Source organism: Nematostella vectensis, chromosome 4 (assembly GCF_932526225.1).
Source record: "Nematostella vectensis chromosome 4, jaNemVect1.1, whole genome shotgun sequence".
NCBI lineage: Eukaryota > Metazoa > Cnidaria > Anthozoa > Actiniaria > Edwardsiidae > Nematostella > Nematostella vectensis.
In genome coordinates, this window is record NC_064037.1 from 1452373 (window position 1) to 1477487 (window position 25115).

General features: G+C 38.5%; 4 protein-coding genes across 8 annotated transcripts in view; 3 read left to right on the top strand and 1 right to left on the bottom strand.

Annotated features, from left to right (window-relative positions):
* Positions 1 to 117: 117 nt before the first annotated feature.
* On the bottom strand, positions 118 to 4773 carry LOC5502401 (ethanolaminephosphotransferase 1). The gene is made up of 9 exons (XM_001623523.3): positions 4569 to 4773; positions 4398 to 4466; positions 2998 to 3227; positions 2588 to 2810; positions 1969 to 2080; positions 1709 to 1757; positions 1136 to 1316; positions 717 to 899; positions 118 to 369 (listed from the first exon to the last, which is right to left on the bottom strand). The coding sequence occupies exons 1-9, from the start codon at positions 4707 to 4709 to the stop codon at positions 313 to 315; spliced, it is 1245 nt and encodes a 414-aa protein (XP_001623573.3). The 5' UTR covers positions 4710 to 4773; the 3' UTR covers positions 118 to 312.
* Positions 4774 to 5157: 384 nt separating this feature from the next.
* Positions 5158 to 10663, top strand: LOC5502384 (probable protein phosphatase 2C 6). 4 transcript variants are annotated; one of them, XM_032370656.2, is made up of 11 exons: positions 5158 to 5358; positions 5922 to 5991; positions 6261 to 6397; positions 6816 to 6956; positions 7363 to 7453; positions 7531 to 7790; positions 8030 to 8264; positions 8645 to 8735; positions 9413 to 9451; positions 9540 to 9627; positions 9863 to 10663. In XM_032370656.2, exons 1-11 carry the CDS (start codon positions 5248 to 5250, stop codon positions 10040 to 10042), a joined length of 1443 nt encoding a protein of 480 aa, XP_032226547.2. In that variant the 5' UTR covers positions 5158 to 5247; the 3' UTR covers positions 10043 to 10663. The 4 variants fall into 4 exon arrangements, with proteins under 4 accessions (XP_032226547.2, XP_032226546.2, XP_032226548.2 ...); XM_032370655.2 differs by having other exon boundaries at positions 5159 to 5358; positions 7519 to 7790; XM_032370657.2 differs by having other exon boundaries at positions 5159 to 5358; positions 6816 to 6938; positions 7519 to 7790.
* Positions 10664 to 12717: 2054 nt separating this feature from the next.
* LOC116616154 overlaps positions 12718 to 25115 on the top strand; it is a 42547-nt gene continuing 30149 nt past the window's right edge. The window contains exon 1 of the mRNA XM_048726018.1: positions 12718 to 12988. The gene's annotated coding sequence lies outside the window, so the exon portion shown is untranslated. The remainder of the gene's footprint in view (positions 12989 to 25115) is intronic.
* LOC125556771 lies at positions 13135 to 23908 on the top strand. Of its 2 annotated transcripts, XM_048726020.1 has the most exons (17): positions 13135 to 13296; positions 13424 to 13636; positions 14282 to 14332; positions 14884 to 15261; positions 15690 to 15797; positions 16245 to 16483; positions 17539 to 17717; positions 17928 to 18024; positions 18919 to 19254; positions 19578 to 19695; positions 19868 to 19959; positions 20041 to 20155; positions 20310 to 20594; positions 20889 to 21056; positions 21399 to 21572; positions 21791 to 21822; positions 22375 to 23908. In XM_048726020.1, the coding sequence occupies exons 1-17, from the start codon at positions 13278 to 13280 to the stop codon at positions 23302 to 23304; spliced, it is 3534 nt and encodes a 1177-aa protein (XP_048581977.1). In that variant the 5' UTR covers positions 13135 to 13277; the 3' UTR covers positions 23305 to 23908. The 2 variants fall into 2 exon arrangements, with proteins under 2 accessions (XP_048581977.1, XP_048581978.1); XM_048726021.1 differs by lacking the exon at positions 13135 to 13296 and having other exon boundaries at positions 13493 to 13657.

The following is a 25115-nucleotide window of genomic DNA, read 5'->3' on the forward strand; positions in this document are numbered from 1 at the left end:
ATCCATTATTTAACACCTTTTTTTTTACAAATAGTACCCATAAGTCATTTGCATTGACATCCTTTGGTGAAATAGGTGTATATAGAGCAGTTGGGAGATCAAACAGTAAAATTATTATTTTTGCGGAAAAGGTGTATTTTTTTATCACAATATTTTGAAGCAATCGTAATAATTTCACATTGATTCACATTTTCTATTGTTCAAAATAAAATCCTAGAAATTATCTGACCTCCATTGGATATCAGCACCAGATCTTATAGCCTTTATATATAACTTCCCACACATACATTTTCGTATTGTATTGTCGTTTATTCAAGGTTTCTTCAGGGAGAAGCAACGAATTTTAAAATGATCACAGAGCTGGTTCACCTATAAAAAATAATTGAATTAGAAAACTACAATAATGTTTGACCCATATTTTCAAGGCACTAACTAAAGGGCCCCTAAAAAAAAGAGAATACTTCTTCCAGATAGGATTGCAAAATGCCTACCAGACTCTAGTAATAGTCAATCATTAACAGCACATTAATTGGCCTAGCTTAGTTATAGTCTATCAGTAGTGAAAGGTGCCTGATTTGAAAGAGCAAAAAATGGCCACACAGTGTTTGTGGCTATATAAATTGATACTACTTGTGTGATTCAGAGTCGAAAGCTTTCAAGTCTGTGCCCATTGTGTTTCTAGAAAAATTGTTAATTATATCGTCATGGCAACTCACCACACATATCCCATAATGCACGTGAAGTACAGCAACTAGGAAAGTGTAGAATACAAGAGCAGTGACTTCAGTGCCTTCCGCTTTAAGGAACGGGACAACAAAGAGAATAGCAGCTAACGGGTAGAGAAGGATGTTGAATCTCTCGCACGGCTCGCCGCACATTGTACTGACAATAAGACGACACTGGTGAGAAAAGTACTCAAATAATTAGTATTTATACTACCTTAGAAGATATCCTTTCTACCTGTTAACATGGGACCTGCTAAGCGGACGAAAAAAAAGTCAGCTAGTTGGATGAGATTGGACCTCTGTAAACAATTTTGCATGTAAACACAATTTCTGGAAAAATTATTTAACAGTAAAAAACGGTATTGTGTAAAAGTGGTCTCAGCCATAATTTTGTAGTTAATCATACTTACTGTTATGTTTGAGAAAACTATGCCAATGGCAGACAGGAGAAGTCTTGGCTGATTCAGTAAGACATTGGATGGAGAAATAAGAACCCAGGTGGTAAATAGCAAAAACTGCGCAGCTATTGGTAAAAACGGCATCATTCCCTCAGATGGGGTAATAGATCGGCAGGTATTTGTTACATGAGCCCTGGAAAAAAGGCACTGTTTAGAACAGGAGAAATAGATTCACTAAACATTATATACAGTAATATGCTCTCACAAATAAAGTCACTTCTATAGTTTATACTGAGATAAAGTGTGACAGTTCATGGGAAAACCAAACTCGCAAGTTTGCCGTTTCGCAGAATATAAAATATTGAAAGCAGTGTGTCTATTGAAAGTTTCTTTGAGGATGTGATTGATAATTTAGAAAGGAGGGCCTCATATCTCGGATTTTCAGGGGCGGGGTTTGGCTCAGTGACAACAGGGGAGGGGTGATTTATTTTGTTACATATGGCTTTCTGGCAGCCCAAAGGGGGGGGGGGGGGGGGGTTAAACCCTCCCCCTAAATATTACTCTGTAAACGTTTGTCCTACTTACTGATATACATTGAAGATACACATAGGAAGAGTAATAGTGATGAATGAGCCTGAAATTTAATCAATTGTAATTGTTACATAAGTAACAGAGAAATGGGGACAAAGTGGCATTGTGTAAAAATATACTGTACTTCCAATGTAAAATATCTATAAAACGGGACACAGACTGTCCTTGTGGAGTAGTTTGTAGAAAAAATTAGAAAATACACCTAAAAGTGTGATTGAGTGGAAAAATGAGAATAGAATGTATAATTAACGTACCATAGACTGTTCCCCTGAACACATTCATATAGGATATACCAACAGATGGAATCCCACTCTTCCAAAACTCTACACCAGTAAAGCATGTAACTGCATACACTAAAGCAATCATCTAAATAGAAAAGGGAAACATGATAAGTAAAACAAGCAATTTCAAATTAAAAATGAGGCTATGCATCCAGGCAAGGGGGGATAAGCATGCGGATATTAAACGCTATCCAATACAACCATCCCTAGCAACTTTTTTGCAACATAAAGTTTGAGTAACTAAAGATTTAAAACTAGAATGCACTAGTAAAATAATAGTAAAATAATCAACACAAATACAGCAGAACCCTGTTAATTCGAACCCTTGTTGAAGATAAAAAACAAGTTAATAGGGAGTTTGAGCTATCCCTGTAAAAACGAAAAAAAATAGTCTCTAGGGAACTTGAAGTCAGCTCAAATTAGCAGGGAATATTTAAGTCTGCTATGTTGGTGTTCTCCTGTTGATCTATACTCATAGACCTATATATATAAGTCTGCTATGATGGTGTTCTCCTGTTGATCTATACTCATAGACCTAGATATATAAGTCTGCTATTTTGGTGTTCTCCTGTTGATCTATATGGTGACCTACCAGTTGACTAGAGTCATATGCCCATGGCAGGTATAACATTCCAGTATTGTACTTCTCCCAGTGAGCAATAAAGAACCCCATGAGGCAAATAAAATACATGATGTATAACTCCAGCATTGTGACACTAGGTGAGCCATGACCAAATATGCAGAATAGGGAAAGTGTGATAAGCCAGATAGCCATACTGTCCAGTCCGTGGTCAAATAACTCTCCTAGAGGCGAACTGGAAAAGGGAATACAGTTACAATAGTAAAGTAGTCTGAGAAAGAGACCATGGTCAAATACCCCCCTCCTCCCCTAGAGGTGAGCCAAAATACAAAGCATGAGGATAGAAATTTCTAGTAATGTGAGAAAAAAGTAAAATAGAATGGGTTGCCAAGTAGAGGAATCACGGTCACATAAATTCTCACCTACTATTTGTCCTTCTAGCTTGTTTGCCATCACAGCCATCTAATGTGTGGGCGATAAACTGTGCCGCAGCAAAAATCATCCACCAGAATCCAGGAACTTGGTAGCCGGTGTGTGGCCCCAGGCCAGCCTTTAAGTGGGGGTCGTAGTAAGACGTCACTGCATATACCATAAAAAGCATTCCCCAGCCTGTGAATGTCATCAGATTTGGGGCAAGCCATTTGGGAAAATACTGAAAGAAAATAGATGTAGCTGAATTGCTAAGGAGCCAAGTTTTAGATTTCTTAGGGGGGGGGGGGTTGACGATTTTAGGTGTGCAGGATATTTTTTTAAAGCATTTGGCATGCAAGAAATTTTTTTTACAGATGCAGGGTTTTTTTATTTTTTTTCGTCCACCAATTGGTGCAGGATATTTTTTTCGGCCTTTCAATCGTGCAAGATATTTTTTTCGGCCTTTCAATCGTGCAGGATATTTTTTTAAAAACCTCCACCCCCCCCTTTCAAAAATCAAATGGTTGGCCCCTACAGCTTAATAACAGGTTAATATGGAGTTACAGTAGGATGCCCTCATCTGAAAATAATAGCTGCCTTTTGGCCCACTATCATGATAATTCTCTGCTAGCACTAGCAGAGTCTTTGTATTTCGCTAGGGTGGAAACACTATCATGATAATTCTCTGCTAGCGCTAGCAGAGGCTTTGTATTTCGCTAGGCTGGCAACACTATCATGATAATTCTCTGCTAGCACTAGCAGAGTCTTTGTATTTCACTAGGCTGGCAACACTATCATGATAATTCTCTGCTAGCGCTAGCAGAGGCTTTGTATTTCGCTAGGCTGATAATTCTCTGCTAGCACTAGCAGAGGCTTTGTATTTTGCTAGGCTGGCAGGAAGCATTATAATAGCAGTAAGCGAATATTCAAATCATCTTGCAGTCTCCTGACAACTTCCAATTTTCGCATTATAAGGATGACATGGCAATGCTAAACGTTGTCAACAGATTACACTCATAAGTATGGTTAAAGAAAACATCTTTTAGATTTGCATATAGAAATATAGAAGCTAGATCGTGTACATGTGTAAAAAATGTACATAGCGGCTTTTGCACACAATCAAAAACACGGGACCAGCTCTATGCACGGCACATGTTATATTCATGAACCTACTATGGTTATCTATAGGGCGCTGTCTTGCGTAATAAATGGCACCTGAGACAACCCGCCCCTGGCTGGCCGTGAGCTCTGCTAGTGGTTTGTCAACAAACAACAGGAACGAGTATCTTTTCAATTCTAAGAAATGTCGATACCACAATATGATGAAGGGTAGCAACGAAAGCAAAGCGTTGCAAAGGCACTTCGTTATTCTCAAGAAATTTATAATGTTTATTACATCTAAGCTTATTACCTCAACAATAAAGTTCCAAAACGGATGAGTGATGTAGTTGGAAACAGGAGAAGTGTCCATTGATTTATACTGAAACAGAAAGTTGAGTGATTGAATGAGAAACAAGGATTCTGTAACTTAATATCTTCTTTCAAAAGACCGGCTCGACCTAATGTAAAGCAATCGAAATACCTTGTATCGGTCGAATCCATTTATTTCCTCTTGATTTAGATACTGCCAACGCATGGTTAAAAGCTTTTTGGTGTAGCAGCCAGAGTGTATAAGTTTGCAAAGGTATTTTGCCCTTTCACCCAAGTCTAGATCAGGCCACATGTCTCGTACTTTGGTCCACTCTGCTTCGATCAAACATCAACTCACTCCCCTTACTCACCCAAGAGAAACTTCTCAAGAACACGCTCTCTCATTGGTGCATTCTTATTTTGGCGCTCCTAGGCAAACCGCTGATCATGTGTTCGAATACTTCCGTCTTATTCCTCCCACTATTTTCGATTTTTCTACCATATTTATCTAATGCCTACTCAGAATTTTCATTTCAGCCTTTTTTCCGTTATCTTGATTTGTTATAAAACACAATTATTTTTTCTATATTTCTTTTATTTTCTATTACGACATACGTATTAATGAATTAACAAAAGGTTCACTAGGGGGCAATTTAAATGCCATTTATAACCCAAAATGGTAATTTAACAAAAAACCCGTTTATAAAAGCAAAAAAAATATGTTTTATTTACGCCGCCAATCAATACTGGTCAGCGGTTACCCGCGGCGCGTGTTTCTAATATCAATTCGTTCCAGAGTCCAAAGCTGCAATTACAAGATTCCAGGCGAGAATACAACTTTTTGCGATAACATGGGGGCCTACCTATCAAAACCCAAGACAGAAATGAACTCTGTGACCGAATCGAACAGCAAGATGAGTTATGGTGCGTCAGCCATGCAAGGATGGAGAGTATCGATGGAGGTAAGGAAAAACACGTGCCAGATCGAACGACAGACAGGGCAGAAATAAGCGAGATCTTTACTGAAAATACCCATTTCCTCCACATGAATGTCCCTTACTGGACAACAAACCCGCTAAAAATCTTCTGTTTTACTCTTTCTAGCATTGTGACGAAATTATTCTTTCGATAGATCAAGGAATATTTCATTGTGAGAATGTCATAGCTCGTCTCGCATGTCTGAAGACTCTTCATCATAAAATTTGTTTATCATTAATTTTCTTGTCGTATGATTGAGTTCACACTTGCTCCTTAGCATTAAAATGAATTTTCCCGCTGCTGCATTAAAATAACTTCACTTACTATAACAATAGATGATTTCTCAAAATTTAATTTCTACAATTTTTGGGAATTTCCTGGATTGTCGATTCATTAGAAAATTTGAATATTTACTAAAATTTTGTTCTATATCCAGAGGCTGATTATTTGAATGCATTGTTTGGACGTATTGCTATATTATATAACACCCTGTTTGAGGGGGAGCTGGCATGGATAATATTGTAAACACTGGAGCTCTGTGTTGCAGGACGCACATACTTGTCTGCTTGACTTCGATGAGGATACGTCTCTCTTCGCTGTGTACGATGGACATGGAGGTAACAACATGAGCCCTGGACAAATGGTCTCAACAAAGCTATTCAGCAAGTCTTTGTTTTCATCCAATTGCAATGCTGATCTTGTTTGCCGACACCACAAGTCAAGTCAATTACTTTACAAGTTTTACATGGAATTAACTAAATGTTCTGGCTAAATAACAATTGTGCCAGCAACAACATTTAAGGATAAAGCAACAACAATTAGGGATAACCCTGAGAAACACAAGGTAACTTAACAGTCTGGCCTCCATTTTTAATTTTCTGAACAGGTCAAGAAGTTGCTGAGTATGTTTCCAAGCACTTGCCAGATGTGCTCAGAGGTGACATCGGTTATAAAGAAGGAAATACCAAGCAAGCTTTGATTGACACATTCCTAAAAGTGGACGAAAGCATTGTATCAGAGGAGGTTGGTATTTGGAGTTGAAGTAATGTACCTGATATTGCTGTGGTCTTGGATATGGGGCTGCCCATTGACTTGTGCTATATCTTTGATAACCTTTACATCATCAAGTGAAGGATTACCAGAATAGCATATGTTATCATCATGGTCATCATGATTATGACTGACATGTAACATGTAACGAGGATGGCATAAGTTATCAACGTCGTCATCATCATAATGATTGGCATGTATCTAAGGTAACCAGGATGTGTTGGGTTATCGTCATGGTTATCATCATAATAATTGGCACATATCTAAGGTAACCAGCATGTGTTGTGTTATCATAATGGTTATCATCATAAAAATTGGCACTTATTACTACAATTCAGTCATTACTACAATTCAAACCATCCTCACCTTCATCTTTGTGGTCTGTTTTCAGGGTCTGAAGGAACTCAAAGAAATCGCTGGGGATAATGATGACAGTGGTGATGAGAATGAAGCTGACCTTCTCACCAAGGATGCCAACATCCCCCTATCTGAACTGCTGGCGAAGTTGAAAGAGGTACATGGACTCCAAGAGGTGACAACCCTATGCATGATGACTGTTTTCTTATCAGTAACATAGATGACAGTAATCAGAAAACACATAAATAGGTAGTTTAAGGGCGTCCTTCTGGAGGAATCTACTCCCTTGGGACATTTAGGCATGCCTTTGAGCAGGATATTTTGTGCGATGTTTTGTTAAGTAGAAACATCCTTTGTTTCCTATTTAGTAATTTTTAAAGTTACATTATTATAGTTCATTTTACCTCAGGCACATTATTATGATTATAATAGTAAAAAAAGCATTTTCACAATTTTGTTTCTACTGTTATTATACTATTTCCTTTTGATGTCATTTTACCTCTGTTGTTTGTTTATGTCCATGATATCATCCATGGTAGAATAATTTGGAATTGAAGGATGTTTATGTGATTGCATTACAGAGGGCAAATGAGAATGAAGAAGATTCTGGCGAAGATTCTGAAGAGGAGGAAGAAAATGGGCATCTAATGAATGGGGACTCAAAGACAGAAGGTAGCTTGTGTTTTCTGGGTGTTTATTTGACTTTTCTGTTGCCTGAATCAACTTATGATATTCAGTTCCATTATCAGAGAAAAAAAATGCAAATGGGAAAATGGGACAGAAAGAGAGACATTCAGAAGATGAAGAGGAAAAGGAAAACAAAGATGCTAGCAAAAGTGCAGACAAAGATGATGACAAGGGTGTTGATGAGAAAGGTGTTGATGAGGAAGGCGCGTCAGAAGAGCCACAAGATGGTGAAGAGGAGGAGGAAGAAGAGGAGGAATCTGAAGAAGAAGAAGAAGAGGAGGAGGATGAAGATGGGGAAGGAGTTCTAGTGAAATCAGATGAGGTAGGTATGAGCTTGCTTCATTGCAATGAAACCTCTTTCAGAGGGAAGTCAGTCTGGGGACCCTAACCTGCTCATATGCAGAGAATTAACATAGGTACCTGCTGAATCAAGTTAATTTGATTAGGGTTATTATTTTTCTATGGTTTAGATATGGAGCTTACTGGAGCTTCAGCCATTTCTAATTTTTTAAGAAAAGATGTTTAAATCCTCTGACTTACTGAACTGAGTTGATTTTTCAGGCAGGCTATGACAGTGGAACCACAGCTATTGTTGCTTTAGTCAAGGATAACAATCTGACGGTTGCAAATGTTGGTGACTCGCGCTGTGTTTTGTGTCGGAATGGAATTGCACTGGACATGTCAATTGACCACAAGCCAGAGGATGAAAAGGAACTAAACCGTATCCACAAAGCTGGCGGGAAAGTCACCTGTGAGGGCAGAGTTAATGGTGGATTAAACCTATCAAGAGCACTAGGTAATGTTGGTTAGCCATTCTATTAATTCCCTTACTGGGTAAATTTTCTGTTGGTTATAATGAGGGTGCAAATGTTTTTTTTTTCTAAATATCAATGAGATCACAAAAATAATCACAAAGATTACTGTAGGGTTCTACAGACAATCTTTCATCATTCATCTAAGGGTTTGCCATAGCCCCCGTCATTACAGTATGTATGCGACCTTTTTGTTTGTGTGGCCTTGTTATTATGTGGGTTTGAATACAGCCTGGGATTATCCTCAGGCATTCAGGACCGTACCTACCTTTCTGGACAAGCAACTCTGGACAATCGTAATAAAAGGCATATAGAAATATAGTACCTCCTGTCCTGATGCATACTACTTTACTTGTTTTGGCAGGTGATCACAGCTACAAGGGTCAGAGTGAGTTAGGTGCTCATGAACAGCAAATCACAGCCATGCCAGACATCAGACAGACAACACTAACAGAGTAAGTACATTGCTATAAGCACAGCAAATCACAGCCCTGCCAGACATCTGACAGACAACACTTACAGAGTAAGTATATTACTATAAGCACAGCAAATCACATCCATGCCGGACATACAACAGAAAACACTTACAAAGTCAGTATATTACAATAAGCACAGTTAATCACAGCCATGCCAGACATCTGACAGACAACACTAACAGAGTAAGTACATTACTATAAGCACAAGCACAAGAAATCACAGCCATGCCGGACATCAGACAGACAACACTAACAGTAAGTACATTACTATAAGCACAACAAATCACAGCCATGCCGGACATCAGACAGACAACACTTACAGAGTAAGTACATTACTATAAGCACAGCAAATCACAGCCATGCCGGACATCAGACAGACAACACTAACAGTAAGTACATTACTATAAGCACAGCAAATCAGAGCCATGCCGGACATCTGACAGACAACACTAACAGTAAGTACATTACTATAAGCACAAGCACAAGAAATTACAGCCATGCCGGACATCAGACAGACAACACAAAAATTGGCAAGAATCTCTAGTGAATCAAGGCATTCCTATAAACGCATTTCTTGAGTTATTAGAGGTCATGTACACATTCTCATCTTATGTGTTTTTGCTTTTGTAATCATTATAAATTTTTTTTTTTCCCAGGGCTGATGAATTCATGGTTATAGCTTGTGATGGAATCTGGTAAAGTGACTTTTTTATTTTAATATTTTTTGTTATTTTGTATTTTACATATTTAGTGTATCCTAATCTCCACTTTCTTGTATTGTAGGAATGTGAAAAATAGCCAAGAAGTTGTAGATTTCGTAAAGCAAGAAATGAAAAATGGAGAAGAGAACCTCTCCTCGATATGCGAAAAAGTGAGTATTTGCAATTAGTTCTGCAATTTTGAGTTAACCACAAACTCAACAAACAACATTACAGCTTCTGTAAATTAAAGCCCTTTAGCTCTTTTCATTTACCAACACAAGAGCTGGCTAGCAGGTAAAATCAAGCCTATGGCTGCAATAATTTTTGGAAAGAATGAGACCTCGTTCCTTTCTTTTCCTTCCCAATCTGTGTTACTAAACATCTTGTATCTTCTTTACTTGACAGCTTTTTGACGCGTGCCTAGCCCCCGACACGAGTGGCGACGGAGCAGGTTGCGATAACATGACATGTGTTATTGTCTCTTTCAAACCGGAAATGACGTCATCGACCAAGCCCGGCAAGAGAAAAGCTGACGAGGAAACCAACAAGCAAGCGGACAAGAAATCTCGGACAGATTCAGATTAATACTCCCACGTGCACATAAGAAGTCTAGTTTTTACTATAAACAGTTTTATTTTATATGTTATATTACATATTTTATTGAGCACCTTAAAATACCAATTCTTTTGTAAAATATTGGTCTGCTAATATATCTCTCCAATACTCATGTTCGCCTCAGTTGGCATACGATCTGTGTAAAAACACCTAGTTCAAATAAGATTTCACTCAAAATCCACTTGTCGAAACCCGCAATGGCTAATGGGTAACGTACGTTTATCATGTTAGCAGGCACATTAACAAGAATGCTACAACTTTTAATGGGTTAGTTTTTTAAACCTGGAGTTCTTTTTATTATTTTGTTCCTCATGTACTTGATACCCATGAAGCACTGCGAGCTACTACACCGAGATTCTCCGAGAGCAATCTTATCTCGATCTTACGTAAACAATCGATGGATTCAGAAATAGAATATAACGGTAAGGTATGAAAAAACTAACCAGCAAGAGTAAACAGAACGCCTCACCACCCCAGATACAAATGATCTCATGATATCGATGTAAATAGGATTCAAGAGCCTACTAGTACGATATTTCCGTAATGTCTTCATGCGAAGTGAATTAAAAATATAACGTTCGTGTCCTTTAACTATTTTTTTTTCGTTCTTGTTGGAGGCCCGCACATTCCCGGGTTAGCCTTCTAGTGGCAAATATCTCCATACACCATGCAACATATCAAATACCTTTAATACAATTCATTTTCGCGTGACGAAAATTGGAAAGTACCCATAATACTGTTATGGATATTCCTTACTGTTTTTGTTGGTTTTCACATATTAGATAGAGATAGATCAAGTAGAGTTTTACACTTTCCTTTGATGAGCATTCTACTCCTTGTTTTAATTTTTTTTTCTTGAAGAGATAAAGTGACCTGACTTACGAAAATGATAAAATCAAAAAAAGTGTCGCTAAATTTTGACCTCGAGAACATCAATTGCAATAAGGTGCACCTTTTGTTTTATAAGGGAGGGGTCATTACTTAACGGGGGGAGGGCAGGGAAGGGTCATTATTTAACGGGGGGGGCAGGGAAGGGTCATTATTTAACGGGGGAGGGCAGGGAAGGGTCATTATTTAACGGGGGAGGGCAGGGAAGGGTCATTATTTAACGTGGAAGAGGGCAGGGAAGGGTCATTATTTAACGGGGGGGAGGGCAGGGAAGGGTCATTATTTAACGGGGGTGAGGGCAGGGAAGGGTCATTATTTAACGGGGGGAGGGCAGACATGTTTGGGGGGGAGGGTTGCAATTTTTTAGCTCCGATTTGAAGTAGGGCCCAAATTTTAAAACAGGGTTTAGGGAAGGCGTTCTGATCAAAATTTGAGTAAAAATTGTGCTTAAATACTAGAGTGCTAATAATAAAGTACTAAAAATACTTAAATGCCCAAATTATGCTAAAAAGTTAAAATTGTGCTCAAAATGTGAAATAGTGCTTCGAAACCGAAAAAGTGCAGAAATAGTAGTCAGCGCAATGTAAAAAGTATAAAATAATGCGCGAGTATCAAGGAGTTCATAGAAGAGTGCTCGATACAAGGATGTAGAGCGGGATATATCTTGATGTGTGGAAAAAAACACGCAAACTACTGTTTCATCCTTACAAGACTCATCCCACGTCGTTGGATGAAAAAGGATGATTAAGTAGTTTGTATGTTTTTTCTGCGCACCAAGATATAAAAATATTATATATATAATATAATAATCTATATATATAATTCTAATCATTAAGTGCCCAATCCCCATATTACTTTTTTGTACAGCACCGCACCGTAGCCAGAGTGTTTATACAATCATAAAATATTTTGGTCCTCCTGGGAGAGCGTGCCGTACGTGTGAAGAGCATCTCCCGACTAGACTGTAATTTCGATATAAAGTAACAATATGACCGGAAGTTTACATGAACGAATTTCATGGATTTACCTTCTTTTTGTTCTTGGGTAGAGCGTTGAACTTTTGTCGCCTTTTGGCCGGAGGATCACCATTTTTGTGTTTTAAATGGGAAGGGGGGAGGGGGGGTCAAATTTTTTAACCGACACAAGAAATCCTTTTAGCACACCCCCCTCCCCCATAAATAATGACCTAGAACCTTTTTATAAGAACGTTCAGCCTTAGATTTATCCAAATTCTCAGAACCGCAAAGAACAGTTCAGCAAAAATATTATTTTGTCATTGTTTTGTTAGTGATGCGCCTTGAAGCTCTGAAAATAAAGAATCGAATTGTGTTCATACTAGCGATTTTTTAAAACTACCATCCTCGGGGACCCGGGCGTCTTTTTTCTCGCGCGCTCCCTGTGTGCCCGATCTCCGCGACACCCTGGGTCCCCGAGGATGGAAAACTACTAATGCTATTTATTTTATCATTCATTTTATCATTACTTTATTGGTATTAAATGGTATAAATTGGATTTGTCGAGCACCGGCTTTGGGAGTTTGCAACCTTGTCTATTTTATATACAGATGGCAACAGGAAGGATTCGCAGCGGCTAAAGAGCATCTGATTTCTCAGCGCTCCGGTAAAACATCTAAGTGCTCACAAATGAACCAGGGCCAGGTTCTTCGAAAGCAGGTTAGCGCTTATCCACGGATAAATATGTTTATCGAGACATTTGATTACCCGGCCCAGACCACTCGCAAACAGTGACTAACACCTCCCCGCATCGTTTCGAGTCCGTCTGTTTTGGGATCGAATGACGGCCCACGTGTGGTGGTGTGATCGGCGGTAGTAGAGACCTTGTGGAGCTTCGTTAAGACGAGAAAGGAGTTCTCGCAATTCACGCATGAATAACGACCAATATAGAGCAGCGCAAATTCTGACCTCCGTCCGTAGTCGAGATCTGTTTGCGCTTGGTGGTCGCTTGGTGGTCGTGTAATCAGGGACTTGCAGGATCCCCACGTCTCGAGGCATTATCCCGAATAATACGGTTAGTATTTCATTTGTAGAAAAAGATATCTCCATATTTGTATGGATGTTTACCGATAGATAGCGGTGATATAATTAAAATAGCGAGTTTTGGTGACATTTTGGGAAAAAGATACAGGTACTTGCCTCTTCAAGTGACTTCTGGGGCAGCATGGTCTCGAGAATGAATTAACGATTATCCTTAAATGTTATTTGACCACTGAATTAATGATAGTCATTAATTCATTGTCATGCGCATGGACAAGTGAATTATAAAGCGTTCGACGCAGCGTCTAGGTATCACATCCAATATGGCGCCCAAATCTCGTGGTAAGTGGGACGCAGTTCAGCGCTGTTTAAGCTTTTACTGACCATCATCAAAGGCTCTTTTGGAGATGTGTAAACGATGGGAGTTTTTGGCTATTTTTTTTTTACCTCCTCGTCTATTTTTTTGTAGGTAAAAGAAAGAAATCCGTAGAAGAACTTCTCAAAGAAGGCAGAGACTTGCTTGACCGGCAAGAAGTAAAATCAAAGCGAAAGAGGAAACCGGTTCGATTTTTATTTTCTACCGATCCAGCCACGGGACTCAGAAATAACAAAGGGACGTATAAAGGTCAGAAAAAATCTAAAGAAAAGAGGCTGAACCCCGAGTTTGACGTCTCTGGCGAAGGTTTGTTGTCAAGATGAATGTGTGAGTGTTCAGTCTAAACACTTTTTTATCTTGTCTATTTGTTGTTCCTGTAAAACATTACTACTGCCAATATGTTATTTCCCCCTAATAGTATCTACTGTGCTGATTTTTGAAACAAGTTGGGCTGGAGGTTTACTTGAAAAGCTATTTCAAGTTGAATATTTCCCGTCAGCAGGCTAGTTGAATAGAGGATCACCACTTGAAATATATAGGTGATATAAAGCGCTAGAATATTAATGATGAAGTGGCGGTAGCCACGGAACTTCTGTAGAACTATTATAGCGTTTTATAACACATTTTCAAGTATTATTTACATAATTAAAGCGCTATAATGAAACAAAGATCAAGTCTCACAAAGTCTTCTGTAGAATCTATTCTCCATGGCTGCAAGCACTCAAACAATCCTTGAATGGCACCAATACGTGCATGCTCTGAAGCACTTAAAGCTGGCAGGGTCAGTGGACTAACAAATGCTTGGCATCCCGCTTTATGTGGCCAATCACAAATCACGAAAATACTCTTCACCACCCTGTCTACTGTACACGTAATGCCTATGCAATCACCATTGTCACCAGCAGACTAAAAACTTCTGTCTCATTCAAATAATTCTGTTTTCACATTTAGGTGGATATTATGAAAATGAGGTACACCATGAAGACAACATCGCTGAAGAAGGTACAAACGCAGGGCCCATATTAATACAAAATCCACCAGAAAATCAAGGGATTTTTTGGTAAAAAGCAAAAACAATTTTTCAATAGAAAAATTGGAAAGCTATTGCATTTATTTTGACACTCTTAAAGGCTATCGATATAAGTCATCATCTGTGATAACAACCAAAACAAATTCTTTTAGAAGCTTGAAAGTTCACAGGTGCTTGTGATGTCAAATTGCATGTGTTGCTTCCTTGTATATATCCCATAGTGATTCACGAATTTTGAAATTTATTTTCATGTTTGATAAAATACGTAAAATATTAACATAGAAGTTTTTGTCACGAAAGTTTCCAGTTGTTACTTGAACTGCACTTTTGAACTTTTGTCATTCTTACCATGACTTAAAAGTATGATCCACGGTCTCTGAAACTTGTCATACTGTATGATCCCCAATAATAATCATTTGCTATTGAGACTAGTTTTGCATGATGTGATATCATGTATAAGTTTCTTGCATGTTTCGTGGATAACAGTGATTGATAGATTTACAATATTCTGTCACATCCTTAGGTGTTACAAGACTTGATCTCAAGGCTATTAAAGATATTGTTGAGGAATGGTGCAGCAAAAACAAAAAGCCAAAGCAATGCTGGACAGACAGACAGGAGCAGCTACATGAAAGCTGGGCAGAGGCAAGACCATCTCTCTTTGCAGCTGCCCTCTCTGCAAGGTTTAGCCCACCAGAGAGTGACATATGTCAGGTCTGCACAGTAAACAAAGTGTCGATACGCTGTTTGATGTGCAAAGAGGGGCTATTATGTGGCCCATGTGACCAGGAAAGACATGCAGATGCTCCATTTCATGACCGTGACATCTTAATAGATGGTCACTATGAAGCACTGCCAAATTATGTCTCAAAAAGTGCTCTTGGAGAGTGGATAGATGTCAGTAAGTATTTCTATCACACACATTTCATTGTTAATACTATAATTATGCCGCTAGGCCTAGCTCCCATCACAATTACCAGTTTGTCATTCAGCCACCATCAGCAGTTACAAGTTTAACTTTTTTGTAAGATCAGTACCAGTCTGGAAGTCCCTGCCAAGTTTTTTTTTAAATAAATTTAATCTGTAATTAAGTTTTGTGCTATGTACATGTACCTTACCTAGTGAGCTAACCATGCAATGAGCACTGGCTAGTCAAGTTTCTTTTTTCTATGCCAAACTCCAGGGGTAGATCCAGTTAGATTGGGTATATACCTTGTGTATTGACCAAAACTGCAAATCTCCCTCAATATAGAGAAAAATTCTCTGGATATAGCCCCATCAAATATAACATTTTATCTGATCATAAAAACATTCTTTGTCTGGAAACAGTACAAGCTTTGCCACCAAACTCCCCTATCCACTGCCCTGGTTGTCGAGGCATCTGTGACCCAAGTGCACCCCTTCCTGGCACTCATCTTATAGTGGTTAACTTAAATGGTATGTACACATAGCTTTAACAATTTGCTTTTTAAAGGCCCATCCCTTAAAGGTCTCAATCATTGACATACTTTACATTTGAACAAAAAAAACCCGTTGAATCATTTGAATGTTCTCCAGCTCTAAATTGTGAAATAGGTTTCCTTTAATCAATTTCCTTCAATCTTTGGATCTTGCTTTGTAAAACCAAACCAAAGTAACAATGTTTGAGTGACTTTGAGTGATTTGAATCACTGTGTTTAATATTTTAGCAGAACATTTTAGCCTTTAACCTTCTTAACTTTTGATTGGCGAAAACCTATTTCCCAAAGTTCTTCAAGAGTTTGAAAAGTGGTGGTCATGAAACAATAGTTTCAGCTGTACGTACATATAATTGTAGATAAAATTAACATGCTTTCTACAGTCAGAGGCCATTGTTGATGTTGTTATTGTTGTTGTTGTGTTTAGGGAGGTATGACTTACTGCATCGCAGTTTCAAATGCAATGGCTGCAATGAGCTGTTTTCAACATCACATCCCTTAGTATTGATACAGCTGGGGTATTGGCCAGGAAGTGTGACCAGTGTGACCTATGGATTTGACCAAAGACTTTTGTCCTACTGGGAAATCCTGCAAAAACAGATTCCTGGCATTTCTGAACATGCTTTCCTGAAGTCCTTAGAGTTGCACTCCCAGTTATATGGAAGAGTAAGTTGAATGCACATCATAAGCCCAATTGTCAGTCATTTATATTAGTGATGAAAAATTTCAAGATTTTGATAAGTTTCTGAGGAACATAATGTATGAAGGATGTTCAAACTGTAGGTGTTCTTGTTTAAAATATCAGGTGATCTTGTTTAGACAAAATATCAAAAGGAATCCCTGGTCATCTATTCATTCCTCTATTTGTGATTTTGACCTCCAACAACTTTTATATGCCTTAACACTCCTACCCAGCACTTGCCATAGTAATGGACCAACTGCATTTTATGATTATACAGTAGGAACTTCTTTTTTTTTGATAAACAGTCCACCCCACAGCGGTCTCAGGGATAAAAAACAAAGGAATCTCAAGCGGGGATTTGTTTTCACTGATCAGGACCTTACTTTATGACACCCCAAAATAGTACAATACTTCTAAAGTTCTAGGCCATATTTTTCTCCGGCAAACCCCCCAAAAAACACTGTGTGGCAGATTTTAAAGACAGATTGTTTTAGTGTTTAATAATAATGATAATGATAGTGAAAGTGATAGTGATAGTTATAATTATAATCATAATAAAGGTTTATTGCAGTATTTCTACAGAGTAGCTCTACATCTGCAAGGTATAAAAAAGAAAAGGGCATAAAATATATCTATATAATAAAGTACAGCAAATCTAAAAAGGATATTATAAAAAAAAACTATAATAAAATTATCAAAATATATAAAAATACCTAATATATTTTAAATGTCGTAAATATCTTCAAGCAAGTGTGGCCAAGTTACTTAATGATTTCATGTATCCCATTCTAAAGATTTATGGTAGCTTTTCAGAAAAAATAATTAATTTTCAAAATGCACTAAAATTAGAGTAATAGTGTTCTTTCCCTTGAGTGACAAGATTTTTGGCTGCTTGTTGATGAAATTGCATGATGTTGTAAAACAATCTGTCTTAAATACATGGACCACTATAACTGAGTGTGGAGGAATATCCCCCTTCCCTCTAGGACAATCCCTGAAGCTGATATTAGTAGTAGCAATGTTCAATTTCTTATTTTAGATCCCCACCATAAATGCATCCACCTTCAGAACATCATTCCAGGAGTGGAAATACTTACAGTTCGAGATAAACAGCATTTGCCATATGGACTGGATGCAGTGCCCTGCTTGTTCAGATGATCAGCATTCTGTCCATGTAGATGGAAATATGAAGCTTTATAGGTTTAAGTCTGCTGGAAGGCAAGTGTACTGGAAAAAAAAACACCTTGATAAAATATAATTTACTGTGCCATGTTTAAAACATCATTGGGAGCATGAAAAAATCTTGTAAGACAAGGCGTCTTTACACAATTGCACAGCAGTTTTGTGTACCTAGATAGTTACCTAGATAGTTACACTATAATGCTGGTAGCGTGAATCCTGAATTGATCTCCTATTTTTATTTTATAGCCGAAAGAAAGAATGCTACTATGGAGAAGCCTTTATTGCGTCTAATAATAAGGTTGATGAACACATAAAGAACATTTATCACGGTGCCAAACACAAGGTATTTTTGGTGTAGAAATTTACACACAATGAATCAAATTACATTGTTTGGATGGTCAGAATTAAAATTACTCAATATTAATTGTCTGGCTTAGCACTTACATGTAGCACACGATAATTTCCCTGCAAGCTGAGGGATGATTTGTAGACTTTTATAAATTATCCTATGGCTTGAGGGGAAATTTAATCACTAAATGCTGCAAGATGCCATGCTATAAATGTGTATACTATGATACTGATTATATGAACCTGTATATTGAGTTGTAGCTGGACCAACAAACATGTGCCGTTCCTAAGCAGTGAGAGACTTGCATCTAGAAACTGAACATATTGCATTCTGAATTTGTATTGTTTGCTTCGCTTCTGATGCTTCAGGCGCAACCTGTTTTTTTATTATTATAATGCACAGCACATGTTTTTGTGCCATTGCCTCATAACATGAGATAGCGAGAAGAGAACCATAAGGCAATCAGCAGAATGCCAGGCTAAAAAATGACAAATGATTCATTCAGTCATTCAATGAGCTTCATTGGTCGAGTATGTTCATTTCAAAATCACCCATCCTACAATATAAGCATTAGAGCCCACATTAACTATACCAGGCAAGATTCAATTTTTTTTTAACTTTGGGCAAGTCATCCAATGTCGGTGAAATCTTGCTTACCCATGCCTGGAAGGCAATGGTCTGGCAATTGTAGCACTCAAAATATCACCCCCAAATTTTTATCCATTGAACTTGAAATTAATATAATTATTATAATATATAATTCATGATCATATTCTTGTACTGATATATCGGTAGTTAGATGATGAGGATGCATCTTATTTTAAGTTTATCATTTTTAGACTGTGAGTCTATTTTTATTTTTATTTTTGTCAATCTTTCACTTAATAGGATATAGGTGGAGGTAGCATGTGTGGCGAGTCCAACTGGAGAGCTGCAGGCAACAACCTGAAAAAGAAGAAAAATCTTTCTGAAACAGGACTAGAAATCGCAGCATGCAGGCACGGACTTGCGCAGAATGCCATTAATATGATGTATGGCGAGATTTATGGATATGCCCATTACCTGCAGCTAAATCATTTTATACCTAAGGGGGTCAAATTCTTATGGTACGATGTGGTTTGCCTGTATTGGCCTTGGCTCCGAAGAAATGAAAATGAAGCTTCTAAAAAGATGAAACCTGCATTATCCGTTATGCACGCAAAAGCTCATGCATGGCATTGTCAGGTATGTTTTATTACAGTTTCTCTTCGTTATGTTCTGCTCCATTTTTAAAGTTGATGGACTTTCAAACAAAATGCAGGAATCAAGAACTTGATCACCAGCAGCCATGAAAAATAATAGCATTTTTACAGTGCAAAGACAGAAAGCAGGACATGCTCCTACATTGTACCAATGAAATTGTTTTGGGCTCTGATTTGTTGGACCAAATTTTCTACAAAATCCAACTGTTTTAACACCAAATTCAATTTGTCGGTTTTGTATGTTCAGCATGCCCTGCTGTGCCGTGCTGTGAACTAGTTACATCTAGTTCTGTTTTGTATCTAAAGGCCATATGGGGCGGGCGTTGGCAAACTGGTGCTGCTGCCACTACTGGAGAGGAAACAGAACAAGTGAATAGCCACTTTTCAAGACTTGGCTCCACTACCAAGCATATGCTTCCAGAAGGTTTGAGTTTTATATTGATCTTTATACGCTTACCTTTACACGTTTTGTCACATAGTTGTTATGTTTCCCGGTTGACAAAAGCTCAATTTTACGTACAGAAAATCTTTCAAAAAAAGGAACAAACATTTTGAAAGAACAAAAAAATGTAATCATTGTTGGACTTTTTTATCAGGGCGAGAAGAATTACTGACAGAGCATGCTTTGGAGTGGAACAGGAGGAAAATAGTTGGCATGCCATCTTATCTGGCTCGCAAATATAAGCGGGTAAGTTATGAACAGCTAGCGTTGAAGTGAAAGGAAAGGGACTAAATCGGAATTGTGTGAACTGTTGCTCATTGGTTTTAGGTTGAAAAGCAGTTGACCACTTTAAATGCAGAGATTGACAAGGAATTCATAGAGATAAATTTCGGCCGCGATTGTGCAAAGGAGTGGAAAGAGGAAATTCTGAGAGTTGCTAAAGGTATTTTATAGTACTAGTAGATCAAACCGTGCATATTGCACGAAAATGCATTCTTTTTTGACTCGGTACATTAGAATCTAATGACCCGCATTAGAATGCTAAATATTGTGCAATGCTTTCTTAGTTTAGCTGTTTTATTTATTTACTTTTACAGTGGAACAGTGTTCGTTACAATCGAGAAAATCAAAGATAACAGACGCTGAAAGGAGGTACCTCGTTCAGATCATGGGAAAGGAGCCAAAAACTGACTACGAAAAGGCATTGCTGAGCGTGTCAAAAGAAATATATGGCGAGAAGGCGAAGGATTGTTCTGGAGGAGTGACCCTTTCAGCAGAAAAGGGCATGTTAGAGGAGAACGCTGTTCTATATTTGAGAAAGCAAATGGAGCAAATGCACTTCTCCATAGCTCAGGCCGTTTACAATATGGGCAAGCTTACTGGTAGGTAAAATAATTTTTTTTTGTAAGTTATCTGTCGTTTATTTGCGAAAAGATAAAACACTATAGAAAAGTTTGCGTCACTTGACATGAGCCGTGGCGACCTTGGACCTTGTTAAATTATTTGTTTGCAACTCTATCTAACGTTTGTCACATTTTATTTTTTCGTCGAACCTAACACTTTTGCGTATTTTGGCCATTGACAACAATTTTTTCAAGGCTTGCGGATAATTTTGTTTTTGTTTATTACATGTAACTACGTTATTTGTAAAAACTTTCTTAAATTGAATTCCCTAGATACTTCGAAGCAACGGAAGAAATTGCGTACGAAAGTGACGTCTTGGAAACAGACCCTAAAGACAGCGGTTGACCGGCATAATGCCATCAACCCATCCAGCATCGTCAAAGAGGATGATGTGGAGGAAGGGCTATTCGCGTGGAGCCAAACAGAATGTCAAGATTGCGGTAATGTCGCATGTCCCATTTTATTTATATAATATTGCGTGCTCATTGTGACGTTGCTGATACTTATCATATGTAGGGGCACTATCATGATATTAAAAAATATAAAATTGAGCACTTAAGTAGTGAATTACGAACATGATATTCGAATCCAATAGACGGTTTCAGCTTCAATGCACAGTGCGCATTGCGTGTTGGTTATAGGTGGGAAATTTGACGGTAAAGTGTTGTTGTGGGCATTGCTTGGGCATTTTGTACGAAGAAGAGCGCGTGCATTGATAGCTGGTAGTCATTGAAGGCTTGGAGATAAGAGGAAGTTACTATATTGGTTTTCTTAATCTTTAGTTTCACTACGCACAAAGCGACGTCTTGTCAATAAAGTGATGGAAGCTGAACGCTTTGGAGAGGAGCTGGTCCTTCTTAAGAGAGAGATGGTTTCGTTCCTTAAGTTCTACAAAGACGTCAAACTTCCGTCGCTGAGAGAGGAACAGACGCGCTTACAGGACCTCATGAATGCAGGTACCTAAAACCTACGGGTAAAACAATTTGTTGTTTTGTTCGAAGTTTTAAGGTATTTCTGCTTGAATATTGCGTCGGCCATACCTGTTATAGCTGCTTCTGGATCCTGGCCTTCTGATGATGCGATCCCAACAAAGAAAGCCAATAAAATGCGCGATATTGTTCGAGAACATTTGTTAACGAGAACATTAACCTATTGCCCTTGCTTTTTTTTTAAGGTGGGGAATCGTCGCTCTCGCATGATGATAAGGTATGTAGTGAAACTGCTAAGTAAATGCAAGCTCAATCTCTGCATTTTCTTGTTAACCAAAAGCGTCGTGCGAGTACAGTATCTTATTGCAGTTTTTATAATTCTGTTGGAAAGATCGCGACTGCTAGAATTTAGTGGTAGGGTAGCTTGGAATTCGAGCTTGGGATTTTGCTTGCATGGGGACGAGGGGCATTTTTGGAATTCTCGTTGAATGGGATGTTGGTTTTGGTGCAGAGGCTAAATTTTGGGTTTGAGTAGACGCTTTAAGGCAAAAACTACATGAATTAGCGCGACTTAACTGCACGCCTACGATAATCTTGTTGTCAATTTTCAGAATTTAAAATTTTTTTTTTTTTTCTGTAGTGCCCATTTATTTTTTTCCCGAGAAGTATTCTGCCAATGATAAACGAATCCCTCCTGGTCTAGAAATTAAAGCGAAAGTTACCCAAAAATTGCTTAAAAGTAAGGAAGCGTTAGAGACCACGAGAATAGAAGTACGGTTGTAATTTACGCCGTGACGTTGACGTATGATTCTTGTACGTGTTTTCGCAGGGATGCCGGTACTTGTCTGCAGCTACGCACACCATCTCAGCCAAACTTGCGCTAGTTATGAACGGTATTGCGTTTGCTATGAGGCAGCTTACTGCAGGAACCGGTGCCTTTGCCCAGATACTATCAACCGACTTGGAAGAATTCCGACAGTTCTTGTTGATGTCTGAAGTTGATGTAAGAGAGGATGAAGATGACGAAGATCAGCCAGACGATGGCGACGATACTGTTGAGCCTGAGTCTTCTGCTTGTTCGACACGTGTAGTGCTTGAAGCGCTTAGTTCTCTTCATAACGGGCCAACGCCATCTGTTTCTCCTGATGCACTCACTGTGTCAGTGTGGAGATGGAGTCTTCCACCAACACTCAGTCAGGGAACCTTCAACGGGCGTAATGGCAGTAATGCTTGTAGTGTCATTGCGCTATGTTTAGGTTATGCCCTTCAAGAAGGACTTCTCTTACCGCCCGACGTCAATAAATCGTTATCTGAAACCTTCCTGGGACGCCTGTGTGGTTGCATCGAGCTGGGCAACAGGATCTACGACTTATTCAGGCAAAGCCTTCCATCCCGTTTTCTGTCCATTCAGGAAGCCGCCAATATCGCAGTTTCGTGGATAAGTAGCGATGTCGGACAGCCTCTGCCAGTTCGATTAGCCGACTTGCACGAACCATCAACAGTGACTTATCAGTTGAAGCGAGCCTTTTCGCGTGGAGGATTCAATGCTTGCCTGATTGCTGACGAGAAGTCTTCTCTGTTTCATGCATGTGATGACCTGGTTATCCACATTGACACCCACAGTCACGGTCCCAACAAAGGAGCAGTAGTAACAGCAGCACATGCCAGCGCCATTCCTGAACTGTGCTCGACAGTTTGGCAGGAGGAGGGCTTTTCCCCAAACTCCTTTGGAAATTTGGTTTTCGTAGAATTTGCATGAACGGTTCCATTTAAAATTTGCAGCCCACCTACCGAGGAGATTTCTGCTCTATCTTTCATTTTTCTTCCTGCAATTTTACAGGGATATTCAAATTTCACAATGGATTTCCATAAGGGTATTTAATTGTGACCCTAGATTTCCAAAGATTATTCTCGAATTTTCACAGGATTCACACGACAGATTGTGGTAGAGCAACTTTGGGCTCCTCGATAGGTGGATTATGATTTGTTTTAATGGAATGGTCAAATTCTCCTTTATCGCGTTATTGTCGATTAATAATATTTAATAGTTATCAGCGAACGGAGCTCAGTATTCTTTTGACAATGGTAAACCTGCGTACCCGTGCGTACTTGCCAAAATGACATCCCTATGCGCGAAAACGTTTTAAACGTTTCGAAAAAATTTCATGGTAGTATAGAAAAATAGTATATATCTTTATTCCAAGGCCTTATATTAGCTTTAAATTATAGTAATATTTTAGTTATCATAGTTGAAACAAGGCGTACATTAGAGTATTGAAAAATTTTGTGAGACTGCGGAATATCAACAATGGACTACTTGTGACTACTTATGAAGCAGCCTAATAAACTTTGTATTAGCCGCATGTATATATTGTGTTAATTTAAAGTAAAGCAGATTGTGGTTTCAGATGAGTGTCAGAAAACATTGTGGGTGTTTTGACTAGCAGCATCCAAAATAGACCCCGCTTTGCCTAAAAAACATGAAAAATCAAAAAAGTGAAAACGGGACCGACTTAGTTATTGCACACTAGAATATGGGTGTTTTAACTAGCAGCATCCAAAATAGACCCGCTTTGACTAAAAAACTTGAAAAATAAAAAAAGTGAAAACGGGACCGACTTAGTTATTTCACACTCGAATATTGGTGTTTTGACTAGCAGCATCCAAAATAGACCCCGCTTTGCCTAAAAAACATGAAAAATCAAAAAAGTGAAAACGGGACCGACTTAGTTATTTCACACTCGAATATTGGTGTTTTGACTAGCAGCATTCAAAATAGACCCCGCTTTGCCTAAAAAACATGAAAAATCAAAAAAGTGAAAACGGGACCGACTTAGTTATTGCACATTAGAATATGGGTGTTTTGACTAGCAGCATTCAAATAAGACCCCGCTTTGACTAAAAAACTTGAAAAAGCGAAAACTGGACCGACTTCTTTATTGCACACTAGAATATGGATGTTTTGACTAGCAGCATTCAAAATAGACCCCGCTTTGCCTAAAAAACATGAAAAATCAAAAAAGTGAAAACGGGACCGACTTAGTTATTGCACATTAGAATATGGGTGTTTTGACTAGCAGCATTCAAATAAGACCCCGCTTTGACTAAAAAACTTGAAAAAGCGAAAACGGGATCGATTTAATTATTGCACACTAGAATATGGGTGTTTTGACTAGCAGCATTCAAATAAGACCCCGCTTTGACTAAAAACTTGATAATAAAAAAAAAATTAATCGGCACTGACTTAGTTATGAGCACAATTTGATTCTGCATTTTAAAACGCATCAGGACTAAAAGAAATTCTGCTATCTGAGCCTAGGCATGTTCTTAAAATTCGGTAAAATCTCATGCTGGACGTTCTTTTAAAAAAGTAGGCTTGATTTCCAGCCGTCGCTAGGCATGTACTTCGGGCTCACAGAAACGAGCTGGAAATCGAGCCTAATAAAAAAGGTTTTTATAAAAAAAAAAGTGTATTTGCCACACCTGCGATACTTTGCCGCACTCTGGTGCATGACACGATGTGACATATGTTCATCATCCGGGGGTTTGTCAGATTGCATAACCATCGCG